The sequence below is a fragment of the Leucopleurus acutus genome (assembly GCF_964270905.1).
Source record: "Leucopleurus acutus genome assembly, chromosome: 7".
NCBI classification, from domain to species: Eukaryota; Metazoa; Chordata; class Mammalia; order Artiodactyla; family Delphinidae; genus Leucopleurus; species Leucopleurus acutus.
This window is the reverse complement of record NC_139150.1, coordinates 102189685-102201743: the sequence shown is the minus strand read 5'-3', so window position 1 is coordinate 102201743 and position 12059 is coordinate 102189685. Positions and strand designations below refer to the sequence as shown.

Below are 12059 nucleotides of genomic sequence, written 5' to 3'. Positions count from 1 at the left end.
CACAGATATTAAAAGAGTAATCAGAGAATATTATGAAATACTTTATACCAAAAATTTGACAACATACATGAAATATACATTTTCCTTGTAAATTACAGTTTAAAACTGACATAAAATGAAATAGAAAATCTGAATAACCCTCTCAATAAAATTGAATTTGTAATCATAAAACCTCCTCCACACACATACACACAAAAAGTCCCTCAAGGCACAGGTAGTTTCATTCGTGAATTCTATTCAACAGTCTAAAAATAACATTCTTCAGAAAATATAGGAAGAGAGAACACTTCCCGATTCATTTTTGAGAACACTTCCCAATTCACCTCTTAATATTAAATAAGTGACAAAGACATCACACACACAAAACTAAAAATGCAGAATAATATCTATCATTAACATGGTGTCAGAATCCTTAAGAAAATCTTCGTGAACTGTATACAGCAAAGAGAGTTTTATCACAGGGATGCAAGTATGGTTTAACATTCAAATATCAATCAGTGTAAATTACCATATGGACATTTCAATGGATACAGATGAAATGCTTTCAGTAAACTTCTCAGGAAGCTATCTTAATCTCATAAAGTACACAAATGACAAGTCTATTGGCAATATAATATTAATCATTCAATATTTATCACTTTTCCCTTAAGATCAGGGATACTGTGATATTGCCAACTCTTCTATTTCTACTCAGATTGTACTGGAGTTCCTAGCCATTACAATAAAGCATAGAAATAAAAGGAATAATGACTAGAAAGAAAGATATACAACTGCCAATACTTGCTGATGAAAATCTCTAAGTAATCTATGAAACAATAGATAAATCCGTAGATTAAGACCTCACAATAGAAAAATGAAATAATAAAAAACAATTCTGCTTACAAGAGCACTGAAAGCATTAAATATGTAGAAATACATCTAAGCAAAGACATCTGAGAGCTGTACACTGTAAACTACAAAACATTGTTGATAGAAATTAAAGATCTAAATTAATATAGAGATGCAACACGAAGACTCAATATTGTTGATATCAATTCTTTTAAATTCATGTATAAGTTCAGTAAAATCACAACCAAACTTCTAGCAGGCTCTTTAAAAAATAAAAATTAACAAGTGAGTTCTAAATTTTATAGAGAAATGCTAAGGATCTAGAATTTTTTTTAATTCTGCAAAAGAAGGGCAAAATTATATAAGTTACCCACACTGGCTTTTAGACTTACTTTAAAGCTGCAGTAATCAAGACAATGTGGTCATAGCTTGGGGATTGAAAAGGAGGTGAACAGGATAAAATAGAGAGCTCAGAAATAGTCATTTGCTTTTGGTCAAAGGTGCAAAAGCTATCCAATCCAAAGAAAGGCAGTTCAACAAAAGAGGCTGGCTATGTATATGCAAAACCAAGAACCTTGACCCACCTTCAAATTACACACACACACACACACACACACACACACACACACACGCACACACAGGCACACACGCACAAACACAAATTCAAGATGATAATAGACCAAAACTAAAACCCTGAAAACATTAGAAAATTTAGTAAATTGAAATTTCTTCAAAATTATAAATTTTACTTTTTAAAAGAATATTAAGAAAATGAATATAAAAAGTAACAGGATGGAGAAAACAGTTAACAAGAAATATATCTGACAAAGGGCTAATCTCCAAATTGTATGAAGATCTTCAACTCAGTAAAGGACAATTAACCCAATTAAAAATGGGTAAATATTTAAACAGACACTTTACAAAAGATATACAAATGGACAATAATCACATAAAAAAGTTTTCAACAGGGAACTGAAAACTTATCCAAAATGAAATATCACCACAAACCCACCAGTATAACTAAAATTAAAAAGGGACGAGAACACAAAATGACAAAGAGGATTTGGAGCAACTAGAATTCTCATACATTGTTCGCAGTATTTTGGAAAATGATCTGACAATCTTTTATAAAACTAAACATATACATACCCTGTGATCCAGAAACTTCACTCCTTGGCGTTCACCAAGGAGAAATGAAAACATATATTTATAAAAGGACTATACAAGAATGCTCATTCAAGCTTTACTCATGATAGCCAAGTGCTGGAAACAGCCAAGGTCTCCATCAATAGAATGGATAAAAAAATGCTAATGTGTATATATATGTGTGTGTGTATATACATATATATATATATGTATATACACACACACACACACACATATATATATATACATATACATACGCATCATGGAGTAGTACTCAGAAAGGAAAAGAACCACACTTCTGATACATGAACTACATGAATGAATCTCTGTCTATGGAATGCTAAAATAAAGAAGCCTTACACAAAGGGTACATGCAGTGTAAATCTATTTATAAAAACTTCCAGAATGGACAGAATAATCTATGATGAGTAAAATCTCTGTGAACAGGTTTTGAGAGAAGTTGACTAGGAAGGAGGAGGAGGAAATTTTCTGAGTGACAGTTCTTTTATAATTCACTTGTATAGAAATTTGGGTAACACAGGTATGTTCATTCATCAAAATTCAATGCATGTACACTTGAGGTTGTGCATTTCCTTGCATGGAAATTTTACATCGAAAGAAAAACTGTCAACACATATTAAACTCTAATGATATGCTTGCTGAAGTACTTAGGGGGAAGTATACTAATGTCTGCAATATAATTTGGTATGCATAAAAATAAGATGGAGGATGGATGGATGATAGAGGAATGGATAGACAAAGAAATATGATAGGGAATAAATATAGTGAAATGTTAATGAGCATATTTGTATTTGTATGTCTTGATGGGATTATGGGTATATGTTTATTCATTTATTCAACAGTGGTGCACAAGATACAGGTCACTGCCCTCAAGGAAGCCACAGCTTGGCAAAGAAAAAATCAAGCAAATGTAATTGGGTATTATAAGCATCATAATACGAGAAATACAGTGACTGTGTGAGAGATATTGAAAAGAGGGGTCAGGGGCAAGGAACAGCACATGCAAAGGCCCTGAGGTAGGAAGAAGCTTGACACATTTGAAGGACAGAGAGAGGTTTAATATTGCCAGAAAATCAAGTGTAAGTTGAATAGAAATGAGAAACGAAAAGTTAGGAAAGAGTCAAATCATGTACAGCCCACTAAGTCACTTAGGAGGATTTGGACTTTAGCCTAAGAGCAAAGAGAAGCAAAAGGTTTAGGCAGAAGAATGCAGAGGTTGGTCTGGTATTTTAGATGGCTTGCTTACTATGGATAATGGATCAGCAGAAATCACGACTGTAGGCAGAAAAAGAATTTACAGGTTATTGACAGTGTACAGGTGATTTGAGCAGGGGAGTGGCTGCAGGAATAGTGACGAGTAGATGATTCCAAAGACTATTTACATACAAGAATCTTCAAGGCTTAGTGATTGCTTGATAGAGGAGGCAAAAGAAAAGAGTCAAGGATTGCCCCAGGTTTCTGGTTTGTTTAACTTTTTCACCCCTGAAAGGTGGATCTTTTGAAGGAGGGGCAGCTTTGAGGGAGGAAGAGGGGAGGTTTGTGTTTGTTGAATGTGAGGAACGCATTAGTTAGGACTTTTTTGATTACAAGTTTAATATAAAATTAGAACTTTATTGTAAAGATGCAGAATTCATAGATGGCCAGACAAGAAACTAGGTGCTCAGTCAAATAAGAAGGGTTGAATCCCATCTTACGACATAACTATATGTATAGGGGTGTGTGTGTGTGTGTAACAAGATGTTATAATGGAACTTTTGAAATTTCAGTGCTTGAATATGGATTTTATATTAGCTAATATAATGAAACTGTTGTTAATATTGTTAAATGTGATAATATTGCTTTTCATCTTGTCATTCTGCTGTCAGTAAACAAAATTTTCACTTTTTTATTTTAGAATTATATTTATTTTTGTTTAATTTTGAATTCATTTTAATTTTAGAAGCATTTTAGATTTAGAGAAACATTGGATAGACAATATAGAAAATTCCCATGGACCCCACAACTCAGGTTTTCCTGTTGTTAACACCTTATATTACTCTGGTATATTTGTCACAACTAATGAACCAAGATTGACATTATCAATTAAAGGCTACATTTATCCAGATTTCCATAGTTTTTGTCTAATGTCCTTTTACTGTTTTAGGATTCCATCCAGGACACATTATATTTAGTTGTCATTTCTCCTTAGGCTCCTCTAGATTGTGATAGCTTTTCAGACGTCCGTTATTTTTGATGACCTTGACAGTTTTGAAGCATACTGGTCAGGTTTTTTGTAGGCTTTCCCTCAATTTCGGTTTTTCTGATGTTTTTCTCATGTTTAGACTGGAGTTATGGAGACTTGTTAGAAAACACAATCAAGTGCCACTTTTCATCACATCATATAAAGAGCACATGCTGTCAACACGACTTACTACTGATGTTACCATGGACTGCTTTGCTGAGGTAGCGTTTGTCAGCTTTCTCCACTGTAAAGTTATACTTTTTCCTCCTTCCATATTATTCTGTCTACTCTTTGAAAGGAAATCACTATGCACAGCCCATGCTCAAAGGGTAGGGCTCCTCCTGGCGGGGGCGGGGGGCACGTTTCTACATCAGTGTTTTGATTCTTCCTTATGGGAGATTTGTCTATTCTCCCTCATTAATTTACTTGTTCAGTCTTTTATTTATATCATTATGGGCTCATGGATATTAACTGATACTTTGTGTTATGGTCCAAAACCATGTTATTGCCTTTGTTGCTCAAATTGTCCTTTTGGCCACTGAGAGATCTTTCAGCTGGCCCCCTGTGTTCTCTTGACATATTCCCATCAATGTGGGTTTGGGTTTGTTTTTTCGTTTGTTTGAGAGCTTCCTTACTTTCTAGAACTACAAGATGCTCCCAACTCATTTTGTATATTTCGTGCCCTGTCCAGGCTCATCTTGTAGATTCATATTGGAAATTTTCATATTAGTCTGGATTAAGTCTTAAGACAATAGTCTCTTAAGACAAGAGACTAGTTCTCTCTTGTTTCTATAAATGTACTGCCCATTCCTCTAAGGTCTACCCACCATTAATATATTGGATTCCGTTTCTTCTTGTCCCCTAGCCCCAATATCATCATTCTGGCAAGTTCTTTCTCGAGACTGAATACTCTCAATTAGTATATATACAAATATGCTGCCATTTTTATATCTTTTCAAAAAGCATTTCTTCTTTTACATCACCCTACCTTCCACCCAGCTACTACTCCTTTCCTGACTTCTTTTAATAGCACAGCTTCTTGAAAGACGAATGTACAGTTCCTCTCTCCCCATTTGCTCTTGAAATTACTCCAAACATACTTTTCATCCTTTACTCAATGAAACACTTCTTGTCAGTGTTCCCGATGATCTGCACCTTTGCCAGATCCAGTGGTCAATTCTCAATCTTCACTAACTTGACCTTTTACAACCTTTGACACTGTTGATGACTTTCACCTTTTGAAGAGTTTAGCTCATTTGTGGATCTCCTCCATGCTTATTCACTGCTTCTTCTTAGTCTCATTTGTTGCATCATCCTTCCCTCCCCAGTATCTAAATACCTCAGATCCCCAGGGCTCGATTCTTGGAATGTTATATACGGTCACTAACAAGGTGGTTCTCAACCAAACTAACGGCTTTTTCTTACTCTGGTACCACAAATCTAGCAGTGCCTTGCATGTACACACTGTATTCAATATAAATTTGTTGAATGAAATAAACCTAATTTGCAACATGATTGTTATCTGGCTACATCCACGTGTGTTTCTAAAAATTTTGAACGTAATTGAAACAACTTTAATCCAAATGAGCATCTCTACCAGTAGAGTTTCTGATAATCTTTCAGGTCATTACAAGAGATAGTTGAAGACTGACGGGCGTACTCAGCATATCTGACCCATCACCAAACAAATACTCATCCACATACCAAATGGAACTTAGCAGCTTCATTCACAGCGACAGTTAAAGAGAGCATTTTAAATTGGGTGATAGGTTGGAACTATATTGAGCTTGCCTTTATTACAGTCTAAATTGTGGAAACTAGAATAAACAATGTTTAAAATACCAATTGTGAAATCCCAATTTTTTATGGTGTCATGTTAAAGGATAAGGCTTAAAGGCATTTGTCTGATGCCTTTAGTTATGGCTGAGCTAACTTTCTAGCATGTCTATAAGATTAGAGATGTGACATTATCCATGGCTAATCCAGGTGAAACAGCCAACAACTTTCAAAGAAGAAAAATTTTTGGAACTTACTCATGACCCATAATCCATAAGTGAAAAGCAGACATTAAGATAAAATTTCTGCATGGCTCTGTGTTCTTATTATACACTAGTGCTTTTTTTGAGGGGAAAAGAAACTTTATTTTTTCTCATAAAGCTCTATCAAGTGACTAGTGTGGAATAGTGCAATATTATAATATAACTAGTTAATAATTTATTCTCACTCTCAGGTCACAGCTTTCTGTGTTTAAATTAACATCATCACTAAAGTATATAAAGCTTTAGAAACAATCAGTGATCCCGGAAGCAGATTTCTGTCAAAGTGGCTCTGGGAAGTCTGCTTATCAGACAAAAGCAGATTTTAAAAATTAGACAAATATGAGAACGTTCTGTCCGCTCATATCTTAGCTGCAAATTAGTGAAGCAACCTCTCATAGGAGGTTCTCCAATCGAATGCCATCTTGGTTTCAGGGAGGGGTTTGGAGGTTGTACATTCTTGTGTCCAATCCTTATCATTACTAGGATCACCCTTTAACAAGTAGTGAAGCAGTATGTGTCTTGGGGGCTTCCCAGCTTTGTGAAGTGCATGTCCACGTTCTCCCTTTGATCTCCCTCACAATCCAGGTACCCCTTCAGCCTTGCCGTCCTGAGCGTCCTTCTCTCTTTCTTTCCCTCAGTCCACCTCCCCCTCTCCTAGCCAGCAACTTAGAGAGCAATCCCTCACCTCTTCTTTTTTTTCCTTTTTTTTTTTTTTTGCGGTATGTGGGCCTCTCACTGTTGTGGCCTCTCCCGTTGCGGAGCACAGGCTCCGGACGCACAGGCTTAGCAGCCATGGCTCACAGGCCATGTGGGATCTTCCCGGACCGGGGCACGAACCCGTGTCCTCCGCATTGGCAGGCAGACTCTCAACCACTGCGCCACCAGGGAAGCCCCCCTTCTTAAGGACTTAACAGAGTGAATTCACAATAGTGGAGGCCCAGGAAGCATGACAGATGATAAAGAATATATTCTAAGTCAGAAACGGCGGCGCACTCTGCAGACTCAAAATGCTTATTCTTGTATGTCCTTTGCCAAGAGAAACATGAAGAAAAGGGGCAGTAAATTCAAGTGAATGAAGAGAATGAAGTGAATAAAAAAAAAAATCTTATTCAAATTACAATAGAAATGGCAAAAACTTCACACAGAAATACTGGAATAAAGGTTAGCGTTTTCTGTCTGACTTTAAAAGAAATATCATTATAAAGTACTCCAAAACCACATTAATTAAGGGGAACTTGCAATTCTTTTTGTAGAAGCTAGTTTCAGCCCATTAATTGTGTTTTAAGTGCATTGAAAAGAACACTAGATTCAAAATCAGGAACTCTATGTTCACCTGTGACTAATTCTGCTACCTCTGACAAATCACTTATTTTCTGGGCCCCAGTGCCTTATTTATAAATTGGGAATATCAGATTATTTGATCTTTAAGATTTTTTTTAACATCAGGATGCTATGTTTCCATGCTTTTACTGAATTTTTTTCTCCTTTTCCAAGACCTCTTCACTGTAAGTAGAAATTTTGACTTGATAGAATAATGACAAGTTCGGAGTTTTTTTTTTTTTTTCATTACCCTACTTTCCACAAATTAATATGCATAGTAAATGTCATGTTATAAATGCAACAAGAGCCAGAAAAAAATTGACTCACTCTGCTACCCAAAAGGACAAGGTTATTCCTGGGGAATGGCAGACCCAGACTAAAAAGAGTGCATAGAAATTTCACCTCTTAATTCTGAAAGTCACATTACTTAACTAGTGACATTGAACAAATTACTTAATATTCCTAGAGTTTTGGTTTCCTCGTGGCAAATTAAAGATAATAGTGCTTCCTACACAAGATCACTGTGTAGATTAATAAGATAATTAATGAATAGTGCATAATACATATACGACTCTCAATTTTGTTGAAGGGTTGACATTATTTCTCACCTTCAATTTAACTGTTTCATAAGAGCTTTAGGGAATACACTAACTTCAGGAAGGTCAAAATGTTTAAACAACATAGATAAGCCAAGTGGTGACAGGGTATGAAATGAAATGCAATTAGATTTTCTCCAGTTGCATAAGTGATAGCATTCATGATCCTATCCATAAGTCCAGTTCCTACAGAACTATGTCACACCTTCACTTCACTCCTCAACAAACTGTAATTTTCATTTTTAAACAATTTATAGTAACTCTCTTGATCTCTCATGCCCTTCCAGCAACCTTGCTATTTTCCTTTTATAGCAAAAACTTCTCAAGGAGTTATCTATAATCACTGTTCTCAGTTCTTCATTCTCTCTTTAAGCCATTCCAGTTAGGTACAAGAGACAATCTCTTTTGTACCCACTACTGTACTGAAATTACTCATCAAGGTCACCAGTGATCTCCATATTTTAAATTTGTGGTTAATTTTCAGTCCCAATTTCATTTCTTGGTCATATTCGATTTGTCATTTGACCCTCTCTTTTTTTTTTGATACACTATCCTTACTGGAAAGGAAGGCCTGCTTTTTCTCTCTCGTTAGATGCTTTTTTTTTCACTTTGATTCACTCATTTCTCCACATATCCCAGACCTTTAAACATTGGAGGGTCTCAGGTCTCACTCTTTGAACTTATTCTGTTTTCTGTCTATACTTATTCCCTTGGAGAGCTCAGCAAATCACATGTCTTAAAAACTGTTGCACTGCTGTTGATTGCCAAATTCATAGGTCCCAGAATTATTTCCTTGACTCCAGTTGTCCGTTGGGCATCTCCATTTTGATGTCTAGTGAGCATAACAAATCCAGTATACACAGAAACAAAACTCCTGATTTTCATCCCCAAAACTGCACCTCCGCACATCCCGCTGATCTCAGGAAATGACAATGCTGTCAATCAAAATAGCTACTCAAGCCAAAGACCTTGATGTTGGCCTGGGCACCTCTCTTTCTCTCACATTCCATGCACCATCTCTCAGGAAGCTCCAGAAGCTCTTCTTTCAGAATATACTCTGCATCTAATCTTTTCTCATCTCCTCCACTGCTACCACTCTGAGCAAATCCAGAGTCTGTTACTACAGTAACCTCCTGACCAGTGGTTTCACCATTTCTATCCTTGCCTCTCCCTCGTAGTCTCTTTTCCAAAAGTAGTTAGTGATCATCTTAAAATGGAAGCAATGCCATGTCAATTCCTGTGTTTGGTATCCTCCAGTGGCTTGCCGTCTGATGGTGAGTGGCAGCTAAATCCTTGTGGAGATTTACAAGTCCCTACATGGTCTGGAGCCCTGTTACTCTTGGACCTCATCACTGGCTCTTCTCAGCTCTCTTCAGCTACTCTGTCCTTCTCCCTGTACCCAGGATGGACACGCTAGCCCATTGTCGCTTCAAGGCAACATCCCTATGGCTCCCTCCCTCACCTCTTTTAGCTCTTTCCTCAGTACCTTTTCACCAAGACGTTCTCTGTTCACTCTATTTTAGATTGCACCTCTCTTTGAACAAATATCTAAGCACTCCGTACCCCCCTTTCCCACTTGGTGAATGAAGGCTTCTTAGTACCTGGTCAGTGAAGACTTTTATTCATGTATTTATTTTTCATCCTCTGCCTGTTCTAAAATGTAATGTAGAGATTTTTTTCTATTTGGTACTATACCCCCAATGCTTAGGCTTGTTCCTTGCATTTAACAGACTCTCAATAAACTTTTTGTGTAAATTAACCATTTATTTCAGGGTATTGTCCATATAGCTTATATTTTCTTTTCAAGAAACTGAGTATTACCAATGAATGACTGAGATTCTGGCCTCTTCTGCCTTTCTGAAGAGGATTTCTTAGTAGCATGGATGGTCATATGTAAGGAGACATAAGTTATCCTATCTAGCCACTGTTTGCACAATATTTTAAGATTATCAGCAAAACGGTGTAAGGACTTTACTTTTAGCCAAGTGACCGTTTGGTTGGTTGGCCCGTTCAGTTCTTGGTGCCCCTGCTCCTTTTATCAGCATGCCTGTGGGAGTTCTCCTACACAGTTGGCCCTCCTTTCATCTGCCTACAATTTCAGCTGAAACATCTTTATTCAAGGTTGATTAAACAGAACTCAGAGTATACTTGTCAATCTTTTGTGGTTTCATCATATGCTTCACTCTATGCCACCCTTTGCCTCCAATTTGGCAAATATAATAAATCACTGTCTGGGGTGAGGGGCCATCATCCCCTGTCTACCTTCCCTGAACCCAACACATCTAGTACCACATTCTTCATGATACTTCTATTACCCCTATTCCCAGCATAGCACGCGCTGCTCCTTCCTTCCCCTGACTCCTAATACCCTGCCTAGCTCTGCTCTACAGTCTGCATGTTGGTATGTGAGTACCTTTGAGTGAGTCTTTCCTCTCTGCTTGTTATGGTAGACTAGATATAGTGGAATCCACAGTATTGAGTAAGTTTGTTTGTTTATTTCTTAATAAAGTGATATATCTGAAGTTACCCTCTGCCTATCACTGCTCTCAAATATTCGCAGTCATAGAAATTATTAGTATAATTTTCACTTTATCTTCTGAAATATGTGCAAGCCCTTTGAAGACAGAGACCACGGTGAGCGTTCACATGTCACCTGCGGAGTCTAACAGGACCAGACCTTGCATGTTGTTGGTACTCAATAAATAGTAATGTAAGAACTTGATTATAATTTATCATAACATTATTGCTACCCTCATTTTATAGAACAGATGATAAATATTATGGATTCACTGGGACTGAACAAAAATTTCACAATAATTCTCATTTTCCTGAAAATGGGGGCTTCTTTGGGTCTCTGTGTAGCTAACCTAAGCCTGCTTAAAAGCCCCCTAATCACTGTGACTAAGGGCTATTCATGGACCATCAAGTAGTAGGAGTCAGGGTCATAGTAATATTTCGAATAACTTGGATATCGATCGTGCCTTTCTTCTGAAAATGGGAAAGAATGTGATACCATCTCTGCAGTCTGCCCATTCAAACTCTGTAGACTGCTTTCACCCACAGTAATACCTTCCGGCACAGCTTGATCTCGATGTTACTGTACCAGCAGCACTTCATTAATCGTGGGGCAGAGGCTGGGAATGGCCCTCAAACCTGTGCCAGAAGCTCCGCATGGGGCCAAAGTTGTCACCTCACAAAGAGAACATTAAGGGAGGGAGGGGTATTGGCACCTGGATATTCCTTAACTCAGAATGCACAGTCTTGATTCAGCCTTGAAATTAAAAGCTTGGTGAAATAAAACTTACACCCTGAGCATTCACTCTGTCAGTCACTTGCTCGTTCAGTGTTAACAGTATGTGGTAGTTAAATAATAATTTAGCCAGTTTACAGATGAAAAAACTGAGTCTCAAAAAGGAAATTCACCCATTCAAGGGTAATCAGCAAATGGTGGAGCTTTGTGTATGCCCAAGTCCCTTAGACAATGTGTGAGGTTCCCATTATCCTGCTCTCTCACTTCTGAGCATAACAGAGAAATCCTACAGTAGTGATAATCTCAAAAAAAAAATACTTTTAATCTTTCAAAGTAACCAGCCCCTGCATAAGGTTTGAAATTCCCTTCCAGTTTCAAACTCTAGCCACGTGCCATACAAATATGGAGTATTTTGAGCCTTTGCTTTCCACGGTGCTTTGTTGGTGATGGTCCTGCTGCCTGCTAGTGGCCATGGTTAGAAGCAGAAATAGAAAGAGAAAGTTGAGATTGAGAGTTTTAATTTTTTTCATTGGTTTCTTCTTTTAAGAATCATACTTATTTTTCCCTAATTCTTAAGGAGACTTCACCCAAGAAAATTATTTACTCTCATTCTCTTCCTATGAAGTGAGGAAGTATGC

At 37.2% G+C, this 12059-nt stretch overlaps 1 protein-coding gene across 1 annotated transcript in view; it reads right to left on the bottom strand.

The window, feature by feature from the left end:
• The window catches only part of ADAM7 (ADAM metallopeptidase domain 7), a gene marked incomplete at both ends in the record, with an annotated part of 43490 nt that extends 32202 nt beyond the window's left edge, over nucleotides 1–11288 (bottom strand). The window contains 2 exon segments of the mRNA XM_082843711.1: nucleotides 9186–9352; nucleotides 11241–11288. Of these exon segments, the coding sequence (XP_082699837.1) occupies nucleotides 9186–9352; nucleotides 11241–11288 (215 nt within the window).
• Between the last annotated feature and the right edge of the window lie 771 nt (nucleotides 11289–12059).